Source organism: Macrobrachium rosenbergii, chromosome 17 (genome assembly GCF_040412425.1).
Source record: "Macrobrachium rosenbergii isolate ZJJX-2024 chromosome 17, ASM4041242v1, whole genome shotgun sequence".
In the NCBI taxonomy this organism is placed as follows: domain Eukaryota; kingdom Metazoa; phylum Arthropoda; class Malacostraca; order Decapoda; family Palaemonidae; genus Macrobrachium; species Macrobrachium rosenbergii.
This window is the reverse complement of record NC_089757.1, coordinates 39591977-39613382: the sequence shown is the minus strand read 5'-3', so window position 1 is coordinate 39613382 and position 21406 is coordinate 39591977. Positions and strand designations below refer to the sequence as shown.

The 21406-nt window shown below is 43.1% G+C and overlaps 1 protein-coding gene across 2 annotated transcripts in view; it reads right to left on the bottom strand.

Annotated features, from left to right (window-relative positions):
• The window catches only part of Epg5 (ectopic P-granules autophagy protein 5), a 474230-nt gene that overhangs the window by 318087 nt on the left and 134737 nt on the right, over nucleotides 1-21406 (bottom strand). For both annotated transcript variants that reach the window (XM_067119916.1, XM_067119917.1), the window contains 2 exons: nucleotides 5957-6100; nucleotides 5289-5466 (listed from right to left, as the gene is read on the bottom strand). In XM_067119916.1, the coding sequence (XP_066976017.1) occupies nucleotides 5289-5466; nucleotides 5957-6100 (322 nt within the window). The remainder of the gene's footprint in view (nucleotides 1-5288; nucleotides 5467-5956; nucleotides 6101-21406) is intronic.

Here is a 21406-nt window from a genome sequence, read left to right as displayed (position 1 = left end):
TTAGCTGTGTCAGGGTGTTTAACCGAAGGCAGGCGTTCAGGTAATATATGGCAGTTGGCCGCTACTGGGCACTTATTGGATGAAAATCTCTCATCAAAAACAGGGCACTCGGCTGAATCCGGGTGCTTAGACGAAGAACTTCGTTGCACACTAGAAGCAGGGCGCTTAGAGTCAGAAAGAAGACACTTCTTAAACGAGGAGTGACTAAACGCTCGTTCCTGGCGTCCAGGAGAGGAGAGACGTTCAGGGCTGTCCCACTTACTGCAAGAAGGCTGAGGACTGAGAGGAGGCTCCCTCAACCTTTTGCTGGGTAGTTGAGGAGCTAGAGCCTTGGAAGAAGAACACCTCTTCAAGAAGTGTGACTCGTCAGGAAAACTCCATGGGCGTTTTCTGTACAGCAAAGAATCTCCTGAACTAGAAGAGAGCTGATGCACATCCGAGATGCCTGGTTCAGGGGAGTATGGCAGTGACTGATGCCTTGGAGAACCAGCAGGACAAACAGCCACCTCTTCCACTAACACTTCACTGTCATTTTTCTTGTCGGACTTACTCATAAGGACATACATGGATGCCCCTAATTGAGCCACTATACCTACCACTACATTGATTCTCTGATCAAATCTATTTTTGATGCTGGCAAAGCAATCGGGCTCAGAAGTGTGAAAGCCAGGAGCAGGAGTAAGTGGTCTAGGAGTATGGACTGATACAGGGGAAACAGGAACAATGGGAGGAGATACAGCAGGAACGTCTACATCATTAGATTTAGGAGTCGTCTGACTAGCTAATTTCTTGCCGGCTCTAGCGGCTACCTTCCTCTTAAGATCTCTCTGTAATTTATTTAAATGAGAAGTCAAGGTCTTCCATTTACATTTGTCCCAATCCCTGCATTCGTCACATGTCATATCAATGGTAAAACTTGCCCTCTACAATTTGTGTACAGGGTATGAGAGTCTTATTTTCGTTAACTGGGTATTGCAGCAAAGGCTGCAATACCAGAAACTAGAAGAGCTAGTGTCTGACATACTAACTAGCTAAAGTCGCAATCAGTAACAAAGTAAAATCAGGAAAAAACAATGCCAAAAGGCTACCATACAAAGAATACTTCACTGAATGGGAAGAAACAATAATTGTCAAAACCAAGCTGTTTAGTCAACATGGTGTGTGGATGATACAAGTGGCAGAAAAAAATTTATCTACTGGCTTGGTCGTTCCTCTATCTTATCCCGAAAGTGGGAAGGGTCTTGTCACCTACACAAAACAAAAGAATCGCTACTGCGAATTTCAAAAGTTAAGCTGCCGTTTGAGTAGAAATTCTTAGCTAAGTAATTACTGGGTAAATTACTTATATAAAGATGTACACAATGAAGTCTGAACCAGTGATTTTTTTTTGGTGTGGACTGGTATAGAGAGCTCTCTCTGTTAAGTTGTCGGTTGTGGGTTGTAAGTCAGTTTGTGGTTTTTTGTGGTCTTAAGCTGGATTATACAGGAGGAATGTGAACAGGTGGGTGGAGTGCATGACTGTAGCATTTTGGATGAGTTAGGCTGGGAAATGATTTAGTTGGAACCCTTGCCTTTGGAATTGGTTTTAACATAGAAACTGTTACTTCCCTTCTCCGGTCTTTTGCATTGCAATGACCTGCTCTTGAAAGGCTTCCCATTCCCGGGTCCCTGAATGAGGTGTTTAGGCTTCTGTTGACCCCTCAATTCATTGGGCCCCAATACAACTACATAGGCTCTCCTAGACAGGGACAACGCTACATTACTCATACAGCTAACTGTCATTTATTAGTGTCTCCAAGCCCATCATTCCTGGCCAAGAATGAGAACCCTTTAAAGAGAAAATTTCCTGTTCTGATAAGGGAGCTCAATTTGTTAAATAACACTTACGACCAGTTCAAGCACTTAAGGTTACCTAGAGGTCATGGCAAACATCCCAGAATGCCAGATTTTCCTACACCCTAGCACAACAAACTGCTCCATCTACAGGGGCTGAGAATAGTTGTGGAGTCCCTCATTAAAAAGGCAGACCCCAATCCTTTCCTAAGTTGCATGACATTCGAAAGGTAAGTACATTGTTAGTTTCCTCAGAAACGTTTCTTTTAAAAAAGAATTCTTCAAGTGTACTGGTGGTCATAAAGAACAGTATCCCTAAAATATTACTGCCTTGATTTCAAAGAAATTCAACTATATTATGTACCAGCAGATGGTATAATAAGTCCTGACCCCAAAGGCACCACGGCAGTAAACCTGGGATCTTCTTGATGTGGTGGGTATGCTAAGATATCGTAGGGAAAGGTGCAACAATACTGCGACCAACCCCAGCATATTAAGGCAAGTCACTTTAGAACTACATCCCATGGAAGTTCGTGTTTAGTTTCATGTTCTTTGTTGCCAAACCCTATGGGTTCTGGAATAAAGAACGTGGTTTATGACTTGTGGCTTAACCTTGGACCAATAATTTTATCTGGGTTGTTGGGATTGAATTTTAAGAGCTTAGCCATTTTGTCACCTGTCAATTTCTTTGGTAAGCTCCTTTGAGGACGAACAACGGCTATATTATCAAAAAAGAGGTATTGACATAGGAAAACCCTATTTTTGATAGCTGCTGAGAGTCCTCAAACCCACCCACTTTCCCTGATGAAAAGGCATGGGATTTGGGTGAATCATTATCCTGCACAGACCTGAAAAAGAATAATGAGAGTTGGTCTGACGTGAGGTGCATTGTTGACACAATAATGAACAGTGCGCAGCACACCACTGCCATGTCTGCAGGTTGATAATAGGAATGGAACCTAGGCAACCGCTGCAAACAAGAGAAAGGGCCCTCTTGTCTTGAGTCCTATACTGTATCATTGCCAATGTGCACTATACCAGCTAGAGCAACTTGAAGAGAATTCTTTGAAATTGGTCGGTCTATCTTATGGTGCCCGTCTAGGGACCATGAGAGTAACTCCTCTGAGGACTCACAGCGGCTACAAAACCGTTTTTTACAACATCAAAACCTGTTTCATAAAGAATAACCCATGAAAAATGGGTGCAAAAAGTACAGTTTGATAAAAAATGGCAGAGCTCAACTGCTGTATTGCAGCAGCATACCATGGAGATCCTTGCCATTAGCAGTTTGTTTTCTCTAATCCTAATGTTTTTTATTCCATTTTTACATGTACAAAAACATTCAGTACCAGATTACAGTACAGTTTTTATGGCTGACTTGTATGGTGACACAGCAAGCAATGTGTGGGTACATGACTTAAGGTCTTGGGTGAGACATTTTAATTACTCAAGTGCATCATCTTTGAGTGTCTTCCAAGTAAAATTACAAATTTTAAAATTAATTTGTATTTTCCCTATGATACAAACTTACGCTATCATAAATGAAGATACTTGCACAAGCCATGTTTCGGCTGTCTTGACTAAAAACAAAAATACTGTCACTCCAGCCTATGACCTGTCACAACTTCATGCAGTCTACCTCTTCTCTTTCGCTGTTTAGATCAGCCTCTGCAGCCAGTCTAACTTTCTTGCTGGGGATAGATCGACTACCAGAGGTGCGACTGATGAGGGTACAACCTACCCTTATGAAAGGGTAGGTTTGTATTCTAAGAAAAATGCAAATTACTTTTAAAATTTGTAATTTGTTCAGGCGGGAATATAAACCTGCACTTCCATGAAAGGTGTACATGTCCAAGGATTTGTGGGCTAAGCCGCTCAGGTACAAGGATGTGAACCTCGTTTGGTATTCTTCCAAACACCTAACTTCAATACTTGTAGCAGAGAATGGTTCCTCCTGTATGCCACTGAGGAGGCAATGGTCTGGATGTTGTGGGCCTTTTATTTTTCCTGGAGTCACAGGTTCTTGTGATGACTTTCCTCAACCAGAAGGAGATGGTGTTTTGGAGGCCTACTTCTTTGTTTTGCCCATACTGATGAAGAGCCTCTTGCACCCAGGTCTCAGGGATGCCATCCTCTTCATATACTGCTTTAGGGCTCTCACTGTACAAAATTACACCTCCTCTTTGTTCCCTCAATGAAGTACTTCAGGGAGGGGATGGAGAAACCTTTGAATCTGAGGTCTGGGACTGAAGGATCTTGAGTCTTAGCCATGAACTCACGAGCAAACTGCAGGAACACGAACGTCCAATCTTCAATGTGGATGACAACATACAAGAAACCATGCAGCTCCCTGACCCTCTTGGCAGCAATGAGTGCCAGGAGGAATACAAGTCTTGAGAGTGAGATTCCTGTCTGAGGCCTGGTGGAGGGGCTTGTTGGGGGCTCCCAGTAAGGTAACAACGACCTCGATGATGTCCCACTCCAAGGCCTTTACCTCTCTTGGAAGATCATTCTTTCAGAAACCCCTTACAATGGCCCTTGGCCAGAAGACCTGGGTGAGGGCTGCCCTGTAGCCCTTGATGGCAGTTACCGACAAAGTTCTTTCATGCCTCAGGAAGACTAGGATGTCTGCTATATCCTTGACAGCAGTCTTGAGGGGACTGAGATTCCTCTGACAATGCCAATGACCCCATTGGAGGAGGGTCTGTGGGTAACTGTATTGGGTGCTGCAGAATCCTATGTAAGTCCCTTCTTTCAGAGAAGTTGCTGGATAGTCGCCAACCATGAAGGTGGAGGGCAGCTACATTGCAATGCACCTTCTGCTGTGCTGCACCAGAAGGTTGGGCGGTTGGGGTAATTCTCTTGAGCATCTGCCAGTAGGTGCAGCATACCACTCAGCCTGTTTCCACAGGGGACTGCCACAGTCATCCATAGACCCTGGGGCTGGTAGAACCTGTTTAGTACCTTTCTTAACCACAAAAATGGGGGGCAGTCAAAAGACAACTTGGTGCTCTGACAGTTGAGAATACCGTGAAAGAGATGATAGGTCATGGGCTGGAGTGACAGGATTGTTTTTGCATGAGTGTCTCCATTTATGCAAGTAGAGGTTTGTACTCCTGTTGGAATGAATGTTTATTGGATTTATTTTATACTGCAGTCTTACAATAATCTTATTTCTGTGGATTCTAAAGGTTTTATAGACTAATTAAGAGTTTTCCTGGGTATGTTAATGTAAACTGCAGGGTTTGGCTAAGTTTTGATGTAGCTGAAGATAGGCTATGCGCAGGATTAAACCACTGACCACATTTTGCCTTGGATCACACTGATTTAGGAACTTGGTTCTTAGCTGAAAGCATGAAGTAAGAGTAATTTGAGGTAAGACAACAAAATCACACTACTTGATAAGGAATGCCTTTCGAGAACATAAGTCTACACAGAATAACCTCAATACTTACCTTCATGACTTCCGAAAATCCAATCATGACTTCTTGCCAGCATGCAGCTTCACTAAAAGCATGATGGCATATAGTGTCCAACAAAAAGAGGACTGGATTATTGTGTACCCAGTCTGGAATACAAATCATAACTTGCATCCAGAAGGAAATGACAGGTGCACCTGATGATAGATTGAACCTGGAACAGTATACTACATCACTATAAAATCCTTAATTATTGGTGGTGATCACTTGTTTAAAAAAAATACTTCTATTTTTTTTATTAAATTAGTTTTATGAAAATTTATCCATAAAATATTTTATTTGGATTTAGTCATATTGTGTTTCTTCGAAATTCTACATGAAATAAATTTTAACTTTCATTTTCTGCAGTCCTATATGAAGAAAGATTCAACCTAAAGTACCTGGGAAGCATGAACACATTTCTCAAAATGAAAACCTGGTCTGTATAACTATTCATTCTATGGAATAATATTAGAAACTCTTATGGTACACTGAATTAATTACAGTACATTGCCTTGAAAACCATAAAATGTTGTATGAGGATAATGAATCCGTAATTGATTAAACACAAATCTTAAAAAGAAATCCACAACAAATGAATATCAGAAAAATTGAGATTATTTATAAATGCCAAGAGTAGTATACAATAAACATAAAAAACTTACTTTGCATAGTTTTTAATATGATGCACCAACATTGCAGCAAAGAGGTTGAGTACTTTCCCTGGAAACGCTGATGCTACCAAACTTTTAGCTAATGTTATGTAGGTTTGATCTGCTACCAAACATTTCTGAATGGCTGACATCAATCTGGAATTAAGAAAATGACATTTTTATAATAAAATAAAGTTTTATGTATACTTACCCAGGAATTACATAACTATTAGTTTTACTTGTTCGGCAGCTTAAAATTTTGAAATTCGCGGGTCGCTCTAGCTTGTTTTGGGGTAGGTGACATGCTCTGCCCACTTTCGGGGGAAAGAGAGGAACAACTCAGCAAAGAGCTTCAATTTGTTTATGCCCTTCTGTTCATGTGAGGGGAGGAGGGCGGGCTCCAATCATGTAATTACTGGGTATATATAAAACTTTATTTTATTATAAAAATGTCATTTTTATATAAGTAACTTACCTAGTAATTACATAGCTGATTCCCACATTGATGGGAGTTGGGAAGGCTTGGACATATCTACCCCAAAACATTATTAATGGTAATGAATTTGAGAAGAGAAGATTGCTAACACTGAATCAATGTTTGCTGTCCCTTACCTAATAAGAGAGCTGCTGCAAGTAGATACTGGCTCTGGTTGGTGCTCATCTTATTATGTAGAGGCGAGGTGGTATAGCCTGGAAAGCCTGCTACTACAGTGGGTGCTTTGCAGCGATGGACCAATTCCGATGGCTAGCAAAGAATGCAAGATGTCTCTGCCCAGGGTGCAGTGCCATACAAAATGACCAGAATAAAAAATACAGTCACCACAAACCACCAAACTATTAAAAACACCAATACCCAACCGTTAAAAAGAAAAGACTGGAGGGTACTCCCAGTACACGGCACTCCCAAGCTCCCCAAGGACTCAACACCCATTGCAATGCCAAGAAATAAGAGGTAGGACATTGCTTCTTACGTTACCTCCCCCAAAACACCATGCCAGCTGTGTAAAATGGACCCAAGATACTGCGCTGATCATATACTGTTTCAATATCCCTTAAGTAGTGAGGAGCAAAAACTGACTTGCATTTCCAAAAGGTCAATTGCAAGATAGAAGCAAGGGATAAGTTTTGCTTAAACACTAAGGAAGTAGTGACAGCTCCTATCTCATGGGCTTTCACCTTACATGAGGGAAAAGTCTTCACCAACATGGAATGTGCTTCAGATATGAGGTCTCTGAGAAAGAATACCACGGCATTCTTGGACAGAGGCTGTGAGGGATTTTTCATGGAACACCAAAGACTGCTCGAAGTCCCAAGAATAGACTTCGTTCTGTGCATGTAATATTTAAGGGCCCTCACCGGACAGAGAGTTCTCTCCTCTTCAGCTGGACCCACCACTTCAGTCAAGCTTTTAATATTAAAAAAGAACGAGGCCATGGTTTCGATGGTGTTTCGTTCTTAGCCAAGAATCCTGGGAAAAAGAACAAACTGCACTTCCTTGGGAAATACCTTTGCTGTTGCCAAAGCAAGCAGGAGAAGGATCTTCCTGGTAAGGTCCCTTAAGAAGATAGATTGCATGAGTTCAAATCGTGGACTGGATAACCATCTAAGTACGATGTCTAGGTTCCAGGACACTAATGGGTTTTCCTTTTGTTTAACTGATTCAAAGGATTTTGTAAGATCCAAAAAATCTTGGTCGGATGATAAATCTGTTCCTCTGTGGCAGAAGGCAAAGCTAAGCATGGCTTTGTAGCCTTTAATTGTGGAAGTGGAGAGACCTCTAGAATAGCGTAAGTATAGCAGAAAATTTGCTATTTCTGCTACTGTATAGAGGTATTAGTAGAGGCAACATTGTGTCGTTTACACCATGACATGAAGATGGACCACTTTGCTTGGTAGACCTTTCCTGAGGACTGCCTTCTGCACTTGGCTATCAAGTCCGAAGCTGCTTTTGAAAAGCCCTTCTTTCGGAGTAATCGCTTAAAAGTTTGTATCCTGTTAGGACCAGAGTAGACAGGTTTTGATGAAACCGTCACAAGTGTGGCTGTTTGAGTAGCTGCTAATTTGAAGCAGCAGCCTCAGAAAATCTGCAAGATCTAGCAAATCAGGAAACCACTCTTTTGCTAGCCAAAGGGGAGCTATCAATATCATGGATAGATTTTGGTGGGACCAGAATTTGTTCAATACTTGCCTCACCATACTAAACGGAGGTAAGGCATACAGTTCTTTGTTCGATCAGCCCTGCAACACTGCATTGGTCGTCCATGCTAGAGGGTCCAGGACTGGTGAACAGAATAGAGGAAGTCGATGGTTCCTGGAGGATGCAAAAAGGTCTAGCATAGCTTCCACAGGGCCAGGCAAACCAATGGATCTAACGCCCACTTCATGGGGAGAACTTCTTTCTGGCAGCTTAATTCATCCGCTACAACACTGAGTTTCCTTTGGATGAAGCAGGTCACCACTCGAGTGTTGTTTTGGTCCAACCAGAGAAGGAGCTCCCTTGCTGCTTCGTACTGAGAGAAAGAGTTGGTCCCCCTGTTTCCTGATGCGCTGCCACTATCTTGTTGCACACTTCCGAGGCAAAGAATTGCAGGCCCAGATGAATTGCCTTTAGTTCTTTCACGTTGATGTGCCAAGATCTCTGTTCTTGGGACCAAGTTCCCGATACTTCTTTGCTCCCTAGAAGAGCTCCCCTACCTAGATCTGATGTGTCTGAAAAGAACTCTAGGTTGGGGTTCAGAGGGAGAAGTGACTTCCCTTCTGCTAACTTTCTCTTGCAATTCCACCAACGTAGATCATTTACTTCTGTTGTTACTGGAAATACAAGTGTATCCAGGAACTATTTCCTGTTCCAGCTGGCTCTTAGGCAATACTGAAGAGGTCTCATATGGAGCTTCCCCAGAGAGACGAACTGCTCCATGGATGACAAGGTGTCCAGAAGGCTCATCCACCCATTGGCAGAGCAAAAGTCCAGCTCCAAGATTTTGCCTACTGTCTTCAGGTATGTTTCTACTCTTTTCGGGGCTGGGAAAGCCTGAAAATCCTGAGAGTATCTTTATTCCCAAATGATGAATCTCCTGAGAAGGAGTTAGTTGAGATTTGTCCAGATTGATGAGAAGGCCCAAGTCCTGGGCCAGGAGAAGGGTTCTTCGAAGGTCCTCCGTATATCGTTCTCTCAAGTGGGATCATAGCAACCAGTCGTCAAGACAGAGGGACATTTTGATCCCCATCCGATGAAGCCATTTTGTGAGGGGAGCCAGTATTCTGGTAAAAACTTGAGGGGCTGTCGATAGCCCGAAACATAGGGCCCGAAACTTGGAACACTTTGCCCTTGAAAACAAACCTGAGGTACTTTCTCAAAGCAGGGTGAATCGTTACGTGAAAGTACGCGTCCTGCATGTCTATGGACGCCATCCATTCTCCCTGGCAAATGGATGCTACAACTGTCTGGTTTGTTTCCATCTTGAAGGCTGTCTTTTGTACAAAGACGTTCAAGACACTTACATCTAATACGGGCCTCCAGCCTCCTGATGACTTGGGTACTACGAATACATGGTTCTAGAATCCCAGAGAATAAATGTCCTCTACTACTTCTATAGCTTCTTTCAGAACGAGATACTAGGCTTCTTGTAAGAAGGCTGCAAACCTCTTTGAGCCTGGCGAGTAAGCTGTCAATGCAGCAGGCGTGAACTTAAGGAGATTTGTTCAAAAAGGGGATTGTGTAGCCCTCCTTCAGGACAGATAATATCCAGGGTTCTGCTCCCTTCTGCTCCCACCGCTCCCAAAAGAGGAGGAATCTTGCTCCTACCTGCGTACAGAGGACTGTGTCCTCACTTCTTGGAGGAAGATTTAGAAGAAGATTTCTTGATGGAGTGCTGTGGAATATATTCTGGGAGTAAAAGCAGGAGACTCCTTAGGGCATCTTGAGGATTGAGAGAGGAGGTCCTGTGTGCTCATTTTCGGCAGGTCAGAAGCTATATCTAGCACAGTAGCCTGGGGGAAAAAGATGCATCTGATCTAAGGGTGAGAAAAGGAGCACTGACCTCTGAGAGGGGAGTGATTCCCTTAGATGTAAAGGAACACCACAGCTCTCTTTTCTTGAGTACACCTGTGGTGTAAAGACCAGCTAACTCCTGAGAGCTGTCTTGTATTCCCCCGTCAATACAGGAAAGAACTCCTAGCCAATCAGATAAGGAATCAAGAGGCAAAACTGCAGTCTCTGATTTTGCGAGCTAGAGCACCTACAGCCCAGTCTAGGAAGCTCATAACTTCAAATACTTTAAAGATATTTTTGAGAAGGTGAGCTAGTCCTGAGGCAAAAAACATTATCTTCACCAAAGTGAAAGCAAATCGGGAGGAGGCAGAGACTCCCCGGGAATGAGCTTCCCCTGTAGCATAGAATCAGCAACTCATTCTCAAAAGTCTGGAAGGAGGAAAACTAAAGGTAGCTCTACCTTGGTCTCTCCTTTCTGCAAGCCACCCCTCTACTTCACTCAGCGCCTTCTTTGCTCAAGAAGAGAGGATCAACTTGGGTAACTTGGAGGAACCAGTTGCTTCAGCCTCCATAAAAAATGCCGATGCAGGAGAGGAGTGAGTTGCTGGCAAAAAGAAGCTCGGAAAAGTGGCTAGAAGGAATCTCAGCAAGGAGGAATATGCCGTTGAAGGTACATCCTGTTCTGCTACAACTCCTTCCCCAGAAGAAACAGGAGACAACAATAAATCTGCAGGAGCCTGGGAAGCCGGTGGAGCCTTCTTGAGCAGGCTTAAAATGCTGTCAAGTTTACTTTGAATAGAATCAACTGCAGGAGGGGGGAATACTGGCTGAGAGAGCCTTAATACTAAGAGGTGCCTCTGCAGGTAACTGTCCAAGGTGCGGAAGAGACGAAACTCCAATGCAGGAGCAACTGAAGACACAGTATGATGTGTAGATTGACGTGTGGGCACCAATGGGTGCTCTGGAATCACTGGAAGGCCGGACGCCAGAGACGAAACACTAGGGAGTTCAGGTGCCAATGGGCGCTCATCTACAACTAGGAGCTCGGGTGCTAATTCAAGTTTGGGGGTTGCTGGGTGCTCAGGTGGTAATTGGCGTGCTGAAGCCACTGGAAGCTCAACTCCTAAAGGAAAATCCGACACTGCTGGGCGTTCAGGTTCTATATGACGATCCATGGAAGAGGCTCTCCTAGACGATGAAGAGCGCTTACAAGACACTTGGTGTCTCGGCGCTGAACGACGATCCTCAGCCGAGACAACCAGCAAAGTAAGAATGCCAAAATTCAAGCTGCTGCCAACCACTTGACTTCATCCATAAGCTGGCAGAAACAAATTGAAGCTCTCTGATAAGATGTTCCTCTCTTTCACCCTACCTCAAAACAAACTAGCGCGACCCACAAATTTCAAAATTCTATGCTGCCAAACGAGTGAAGCTAATAGCTATGCAATTACTGGGTAAGTTACTTATATAAGAATTCAACACAACAGGTAACTAAGAAGAATAAGAGAATGTATTATTTCTACCTGTATACTGCAACAGGAAAATAAAATATAATTCAGGAGTTCCATAAAAACACAGAATAAACCCTAAGAATACGGATGGGGGTACCAAATCTTTGCAAATTTTATAATAGGCTATCCTATGGCCTACTAGTCTAGTATACTGTACAGTAATACCCCAAACTTGCGCAATTCGAGTTGCCCGATTCACAGACACGCGAACTTTTCATTGGAACCTAACTAATTGTCATACACAAGTTTTTCACAGGCACTCAAACATCTGCGAATACTGAGAAACCCTGCAAAAGTGTTTATGTTTAATTTTTTATGTGTTTTGTAAGTTTTCAAGATTTTATGTGTAAATTAAATAATATTAAATAATAAAAGTAATAGACAGTCCCTGGTTTATGAAGGGGGTTCCGTTTTTCCGCCACGTCGTAAACCGAAAATCGTCGTAAACCGAAAAATCGTTGAAAATTGTAAAAAAATCCTAGAAAAACCTTACTTTTAATGCTTTGGGTTTATTGAAAATGATGTAAACTGCATTTTCATTAAATTTTTCATCAAAAAACCTACACATTTTGATTATTCTTCCATTTTGGAGCCATATTTCTTCTGTCGGATCGGCGTACGATGCATCATACCCCCGAACATGCATTGTAAACCGGGAAATAATTTCTGATGAATACATTTGAAAAGCGTCGTAACCTCGGAACGTCGTAAGCTGGACCCATCGTAAACCGGGGACTGCCTGTAATTTCTCCCCCCTCCTCTCTCTCTCTCCCTTTTAGTGAGATGAGAGAATTTTCATGGTACATGTATGTTTATTTGTTTTGTATGATAAATAAATTTTTTACCTAATACAGGCAGTCCCCGGTTATTGGCAGGGTTCTGTTCCCGACAGTGTGACAATAACCAAAAATTGCCGACAACCGAAAATCGGTGATAATAATATGAGCGCATCATAACCAATTGCGTAGATGGAAGGATGTACCGGAATATGTGACAGAGAATGGGGTGTATAAATGGTTGAAATCGAATGTGGGTGAACCAAGTATGCATGAGAGCTTGTGTATGGAGGATCAGCAATTTGTTTTGATAGAGTATGGTAGGAAACGTAAGAAAGGGAAGAACGTACGTGAACAGAGTGATCGTAAGTTGTGTGATAGGGGTGTGAGTGCCAAAGTGAAAATGAGTGATAAAGCGTGTAATACGGATGAATGGGATGATATGAATAGAACGTACAGCATATGCGGGTTTGATATAACTGAGTTGACTGAACGTGTAGGGGTGAGTGAACGGTTGGAGATGAGCGAAAGTGTAAGAGTAAGAGAGCGTAGCAGTAATATACGAGTGATTGAAAGCATGAATGAATCGTTGCAAGAATTGGAAAGGTCAATGAGTGAATGGGATGGGTTAGTTGAAGAATTGGGGGAGGTATTTGGGAACAAGTTAGAGGGTATAGATGAGATTGTGGATGAGATTGTGAGTGGTAATAGTGAAGAAGATAACGTGAATCTGAGAGAGCATGGAGGAGATGATGTGAATTTGAATGTTGCTAGAAGAGAGAATGATTCTGAGAGAATGATTGCGTGCCTGCGAACGCGATCTAGAGGACCTGCTAGTGAGCATCCGTGGGTGTTGCGTAAGGCGATTTGAATGCAGTGTGAAAGGTGTTGGTTGGGAAATGCTAAAAGGGGGGAGAATTATAGAGGGATGAATAAATTTGTTTGTATTTAGCATTTCCCAACGTTTTGTGTGTGTGTGAGAGAGAGAGAGAGAGAGAGAGAGAGAGAGAGAGAGAGAGAGAGAGAGAGAGAGAGAGAGAGAGAGAGAGAGAGAGAGTGTAATTGTCGTTAGTGAGTGCTTCGGTTGTTGGAAGAGGGATGAGGTCGTTAGTTTGTTTACGGTGCTGTCTGTCTGTGGAATATGTGAAGGATTTTTCGGTTTTTGAGTGAGTCTTGAGTAAGAGCTAGTGCCGGTCAGTCGTTTGGTCTTGGACAGTTTTTTGTGTGCTTTTGAGAGTTGTTGGTTTTCTTGTTGTGTATATGGTTCATGTGTCTCTTCTTTTTTTTGTTCGTTATTGGAGGGTCTGTTCTCAGTTTTGTTTTGTGGTTTGGTGTGCTGTGATTGGCGACCGTGGACCTTTTCTCCATCTCCAGCAACCGAAGATCAGGGTGAGTGTTGTTTGTGGGTTTGAATTCCGCCACATTATAATGGGGAGAACTTGCTTTGGGAGGCTTAGTTCATCCGCTAATACATTGAACTTCCCTTGAATGAACCTGGTTAGGATGCGGGTCTGATTTTGATCTGCCCAAATAAGAAGGGTTCTTGCTGCTTGGCAAAGGGTAAACGAATGAGTTCCCCCATTTCTTGACATAGGACAGTTCTGTGGAATTGTTTGAGTGGACAGTCGCTGTCTTTCCAGACACCTCTGTTGTAAATGCTTGCAATCCCCAATGAATCATTGTTAATTCCTTAACATTTATATGCCACATCTTTTGACTTGGAGTCCAAAGGCCGGAAACTTCCTTGTCTCCCAGGAGAGCTCTCCAATCTAGGTCTGATGTGTCTGAATAAAACACTAGGTTGGGGCTCAGAGGCAGGAGCGACTTTCCTTGTGAGAGCTTGTCTTTTGATCTCCACCAAAGCAGAATCTGCTTTATTTCCTGCGTTATTGGAAAAACGAAAGTGTCTGGGTATTTCTTTCTGTTCCAACAGATTTTCAGAAAGAACTGCAAGTTCCTCATGTGTAGCCTTCCCAGGGATACGAACTATTCCATGGACAATAGAGTCCCCAACAGGCTCGTCCATCTGCTCGTAGAACAGGACTGAAGGGAGAGGAATCTGTCCACTTTCTGAAGGCACGAATCTATCCTTTGGGGTGAGGGAAAAACCTGAAAAATCAGTGAGTTTATCCTCATCCCCAAATATGCTATCTCCTGAGGAGTCCATTGCAACTTCTTAAAGTTTACTAGCAGGCCCAATTCATGGGCGAGAAGAAGGGTCTTGTGAAGGTCCTCTGCACATTTGTCTTTTGAGTGGGAGAAAATGAGCCAATTGTCGAGATACAGTGGAATGTTGACCCCCATCAGGTGTAACCATTTTGCTATGGGAGCTAGGACTCGCGTGAAAACCTGCGGAGCTGTAGACAAAGGGCTCTGAATTGGCACACTCTATTCTGAAAAACGAACCTTAAAAACTTATTCGAGTCCTGATGCCTGATGAACTGGGACATGGAAGTAGGCACCCTTCATGTCTGCCCTGATGCCTGATGAACTGGGACATGGAAGTAGGCACCCTTCATGTCTATCAAAATCATCCAATCTCAGCAAATGGATGCAAGGGCTGACTGGCTCATTTCCATTTTGAATCTCATTTTCTGGACATATAAATTCAAGGCACTCACATTAGAACTGGCCTCTGGCCCTGAGGCCTTCGGGACTACACACAGGCGTCTGTAGAACTGGCAAGGTGTCCTTGACCAATTCAATTGCTTCTTTCTCGAGGAGTGCTGGCACTTCTCTGGAGAGGGCAGAAAACCTCTCTGAGCCTACAGAGTAGGTCGTCAATATAATGGGTTTGTTGCTTAAAGGAGGCTTTCATAGGCAAAAGATTGAATAACCTTCCCTCAAAACTTTCACAATCCAGCTTTCTGCTCCTCTCTCTTCCCAATGGTTCTAAAAATAGAGGAGTCTTCCTCCCAAAAGAGTGCGGAGGACGAGATCCTCATTTACATGAAGATGGCTTACTGGCGGACTTCTTGATTGCCCGAGGGGTAAATCGGGCACTTGTGCGAGATCTAGGGAAACCTCTTAGCCTGCCTCTACCACAAAAGGGCTGAGGTTGAACTGGAGAAACTGTCCTTGAACTAAAGGCCAGAGTCTCCTGGGGCATTTTGATGATTACGCAAGGAGGTCCTGGGTAGACTTTTTCTGCAGATCAGTGGCAATCTGCAGAACCATTCTTGAGGGACCAGGTGTTTCTGATCAAGCGGGGAAAAGAAAAGCACGGATTTCTGTGAAAGAGTGACTCCCTTCATGGTGTAGGAACACCACAGCTCACTTTCTTAAGAATACCCATGGCAAAAAGTGGATAATTCCAAAGAACCATCTCTTATAACTTTATCAAAGCAAGAGATGACCCCTAAAAAGTTCGAAGAGTAGTCTTCTGGAACATGTGGACAATCTTTAATCTTGCGGGTAAGTGCTCCTACTGCCAAGTCCAAGAAGCTGAGCACTTCAAAAACTTTAAAAAGGTGCTTGATTAAATGGTCCAATTCTGACGTCAAGAAGAGTCTTCACTAAACTGAACACCAACCTTCGGGATGAGTCAATCAACCCAGAGAAGTCTCCCTGGGAGGAGGCAGAAGCTCCCAAGGATGGGGCCTCTCCAGTTGCATAAGATAAATATTTCCTCTGTGACAATCTAGACAAAGGACAACTGAAGGAAGCTCTTCCCTGCTCTCTCTTACTCGATAGCCAACTCTCTTCTCTGAAGAGGACAATACCATCTTAGGAAGTCTCGAAGAGTTAGCAGACTGATTGTCCATCAAGTAAGTCAAAGCCAGAGAAGTAGTGCAGCAGATTGCTGTAAAAATCGTTCAGATAGTGAAACAAGCATGAAATTTGGCACAAACATTCCTAAGACTACGCTCTCTTAGAAAGGGCGCTGGCCACCTGAAAATCCAAGATGGCGGCTATTTTCAAAATGGCCGCCATCTATGTTGAGATTCACTGGTTTGGGAGCATCTATTGGATGGAATATGCCAGTTTTTTTTTTTTAAACCTCGACTTTTAGGTTATAAAATGTTCCATACCACACATTTTATTGAAAACCCTTACTAAATGAATTGTAACCAAGATGGCGTACAAAATGGTTGCCATAAAAGTTTTTTTTTCTATCCACAGCGCTAGCAGACATAGAGACCAACTGTTTTTATTTAATGGTATATTCATGTGATCAGACAGTTTAACTAATATGCTATTTTCAACTGAAATAGTAATGGTATGGTCACATACAACATTGTGTCTAAGACTGTAACCATAAAAAGAAAAGAAGAGAAATACGGACTAAACGCATAACCAATCTATGTATAGGTCTCTCAACCTACACCTTTGAAAAATTCTGAGGATAAGAAGGTAGGCATAGCATGACACGTTGGATGCTCAAGCTAGATTATCTACTGAAGAGAGGGCAATATTTATCTAGACTTCACATTTGCAAGTGCACAGAGCTGTGCAGGAAGACCCAGCTTGTAGCACTTGCACCTTTCCCGACAGCCTGCTTTGCATCCACATTTGGTAAGCTGTTGGCAACTCTTGGCTAAGGGCGAGTTGGTTGTCCAGAGGACTTGCCATGCTTCACCAGACTTTTGCCATCCCCACTCAGCAGGGTTCTCTGGCTGTGGCTGACACTGGGTGGCCTGCCCCCACACACAACCAGCCTGGCACGCAGCACGCTTGGTGTGTTGGAGGAGAGCTCCTGGTTGGTGGAATGGCCTCATATGCCCTTTGTTTTCTGGCAAACATATCAAGTCTAGCCTCATCCACAGTGCCAGCAGTGCTGGATCTTTCATACATAAGTATGACAAACCTCTCCAGGACCTTCAGGTCACTCTCTTCCACTCTGAGAGGGTAGTGACTCAGTTTGGAGAACACAGTGGAGGCCTCTGGAAAGATGTTCCATGTCTGCCAGGCGGTCTTCTTGCCCTTGCTCCGGAAGGCTGACACTGTATCACAGCCTGTGAACGCATGGAAGAAGAGCATGCCATTCACCTTCTCCTGGCCCAGAGAGTTGCACAGGTCATGCACAGCAATCCAGCGCAGGCTCTGGCCTTGGCCAAATGCCACCCATAGCTTCTCTAGCCCTAGATTGTGGAGAGTGGAGAAAGCACTGACTGCAATGACAAGAACATCTGTGTCATTTGCTTTAACCGTGATGGTCTTGGCTCCATGTTCTGTGGCATATTTGGCATGGAGAAAGATGCGGGTGTCAGCTTCCTCATGAGAGCACTTTTCCAGTCCCTGAAGACTAGCCTCATGAGTGCTGAGGACAGCAGACCCTTTCGTGGCAATGACAACATTTGTGGCAGACATCTGGGCAACTTTGTCTGCCAGGAACTGGAACAACTCTGTCTTGTTGGCATCGTGTCTTAGGAAATTGCGCCAGTTGGATGGAATTGTGTTCTTGTCTGTCACCTTGCGCCTTCCTCCTTGACCACGTTGGAGCCTGGTCTCAGCTTTGAGGCTGGATGTATTGTATACATCAAATACAAGATGTGATGATGTGTACTTGCTGCTATAGGATTGTATCACAGGCAAGAAGTCGCAAAGTGCATAGCCCTCAAAGGTCTTTCCTTTCTTTGGTGGCAAGGCATGGACCAAAGCTGATCCATCTACAATGAGGACATCAGTCAAAGTTTGGTTCTTTGTCTTCTAGTGTAACATGACTCTCCAGGACCGAGGTCAGCTGAGACTTCTGACATGTGTACAGCCTACCACCCTCACTAAGGGAAGCTGGGAATGTTTGATTCTCGTGCTGGAAGAATTCCTGCAGATCACATTCACGGCTCTGACAGGATATAAATAGCTTTGAGAAAAGCTGGCAATCCTCCTTCAGAAGTTTCTGCTTTGACTGTTCTACAGGAGCAGCTTCTTGCCTGGAAGAAGTCAGTTCTGTTCTTCTTTATCGGCTCATAGAAGGAGACTGCATTGTTTGCCAAAGAGTCTGAAAACTTCTGAAATTTAGTGCGGCCTCTGTCAAGGTGTGTGTCTGTAGAAGTTCTGCTGAGCTGGGGTGGGCAATGTCTTTGTTGTCAATGGAATACAGATCCTGGCTCTCTTCCTGAAAAGGACTTCCCAAGTGTTGCAAAGCCAATGACAGCTTGCTGACTCTCTCCAAGAATGTCTTTCTGCGCATGAGGTGTTTGTTCATGGTGTGTTGTCTGCTCATTAGACTCCTTACTTTGAACCTCTGTTGAGTCTCGTGGAATTTACACTTGGTGACTCTACACCTAATTGTTCCAGACGTTGTTGGTAGAGGTGGCAAATATCTGCCAGCCGAAATGTGACTGGATCATCTGAACAAAGGTTTGTTTTCAACAATGTATGTCATCAGTTCTGACAGAACTAGTGGATACACATCTGATTCTGACTCAGTGCTACCTTGGTCTTTCTCAAGGCTCCTCAGGTAGGACCTTTTTCTGTTGTAGAGGGCACAAAGACAGGCATGGTGATACTTAAACTCCTGTGCAATGACATCCCCACCAGTCAACTTAGCAAGGAGCTTGCCATCACTAAGTATCTCTGCACATTCACGCAATTTCAAGTCAAGGCCCTTAGTACTAGCCTGTCTGAGATCAGATGCAGGTGCCACTTTCTCACAGAAAATGCAAACTTCATTGTCATGACTGGTTCGGCGCAGTTTTGCACGACTAGTCTCAGTGTTGCTGGTCTGGTCATTGATTGTCGCTTTCTTGCACGGTCCAGTTTAGTGTTGTTAAACAACAAGCGACAGTTCACATGGTATTTTGCTGCATTTTTCCTGAGAGTGGCCTCTATGCCATCACCTTCATCCAGCCTTGCTGGATCCATTATCAGTGGCATTTCATTAATTTCACTGAACATGGGAATGTTCCTTGCCAGCATTGTGTACCCATCATGGTCTAGGACATGATGACTTGGAGGTGATGTCAAGTGCTCACCTCTTTTGTCCTTCTGACAAAGACAACACAAACTCCAGTTTGTTTTTCTACTGCTCAATATTGGATTGGCATCACATTCTGCCATGATTTCACTTTTGATTAAGGCCGAGGGGTTATCCTTTTACCACCTTAAACAAAGCACACATTCCTGTATGGGATTCAACTAGGTTCGGTCTCCTACACCTAGCCCGATCATTCATCCAGTGCCATTTAAGTCCCGTGTGATCTGTACACCATCCGGGTAAGTACATGAACCATCATGTACAGCCCCATACCCTTGGCTCGGCTCTCCGCGCTGGCACATCCTGTCTATTCAGGTGCGGCTATCTAACTATAGCTGGTCTGGGGCTGTTAGAAAGCATTTGGGACACTAAACTAAACTATACTACAACTACTAGTCTAAGACTACAGGATTAGTAAAGCTGGATTAGCTGGCACTGAACCCCATGCTGAGTTACACAGCAGTGATGTCACCAGTGTGCCCTGGTTGTGTGCAGACATACACTCTTTTACATTTATTAATTTTCCTTCAAAATTGATGAGTTATTCGAAAGAGATGGCCTCATTAGGATCTAAAACCACAGAAACCAAGATCCATGCTTAAAACGATAATTGTTGAACGGGCATTATTTCTCATTATAATTATTGTTTCTACCTTTTCTTGGCAGCCATATAGCCCCATATTTAAAGGTAAACTGTACTGGGAAGCTACAGAAACATAATATTCACAAGAAATAGTATGGAAGAGCTTTACCATATTGCTAGAAGCAAATACATGCCATTCTAGTGAAAAATTAGCCAAAATCTGTCGATACTGGCCGCCATCTTGAATTTGGCCGCCATATTAAATTTTTGCGTGGCCAGCGCCCTTTTCTGATAGAGGGAACTTTAAAGAGCACTTGTGCAAAATTTCATGCTTGTTTCACTATCTGAACGATTCTTATGAAATATGCAATTATCTGCTGCACTAAAGATGGAGCCACAGGCGAGAAAAAATCCGGAAATGTCGCCAGCAGGAACCTTAGCAAGGAGGGGTGACAAGATCCACATCTTCCCCTCTGACGAAATGGGCTGAGGAGTTGAAGGGGTTTTCTTAATTAAGCCCAAGATATTATCTAACTGGCGTTGGATCGACTGGAAGGATGGATCCACTACTGAGGGAGCCTGTTGTGCTGCAGGAAGAGACTGAGAGGGAGTCGTGGCTGGGAGCGAAACTGTAACTGCAGAGGCAGGAATTGGCAGTGCCGAAGAAGAGACAGGCGTACACTCAGGCAGCAAGAGAGACCAAATTACAGTAGACAACTTTTCCTCTACCTTTTTATCCCATCTTCTAGTTAAAAAGGCAAAAGGGAATGATAACAGTATTGGTAGTAACGTTATACAGTACTCTTGCATAAATGCGTACAGCCATAAACAACTGAATGAGAAACTTGTTTTACTTATAACCGAATAGGATAACAACAGCCCTTTTGCTTGCATTTCAACCATCGTACGGTAACAAACAATTACCGTAGTTATGTGACAAATGTCATTAAGTAGAATAGGACTGATATATTTTTACATTATACCCTTATTTTGTATGGATAAAAGATCAGCAAGGAAATATACTGCTAAATTTAAGCTGCAAGTTGTAGCTGAAGCTGAGAAAACAATGTTCAAGATGCTAATGACTATAAGTTATCGTGCATCAGCAACATGGATGAAACTCGACCGTAATTAAAATTGGAGAGAAAGTATTTTATCAAAACTACGGGGCATGAAAGAACACATATTACTGATGTTTTTACGCCGATAAACAATAAATATGTAAAGCTCGTATTATGATGAAACCAAATGAAAATAGCGAACGGAATCTTGATTTTTTTTTTTATACAGGACAAACATGCCCCCAAATGGCCAATGTCACCTATTAACGAGAAAAACAGCTAAATTAATTTCACAACGCTGTGACATATAAAAGTTATATTTCGACTTAAAAACACTTCGTACATCATAATGAAAAATAACCTTGCCCCCATATAAATAAAGTATCTAGAGGCTCATTTACACTAACTAGAAGCAAGAAAAGCTCTCTGAACCGAGTTAAAAACGACTAAATAAACTTACCGCGCAATCGATTTCCAAACCAAAACACTACCTGCTATGATCACAATTTATAAAACAAAAGCAATATATGAACATATACAATATTATTGGATATGGTAAATTAAAACATAACACTTTAAAATATCCATGGAAAAGATGCATATTCATTATGTACAATGTAA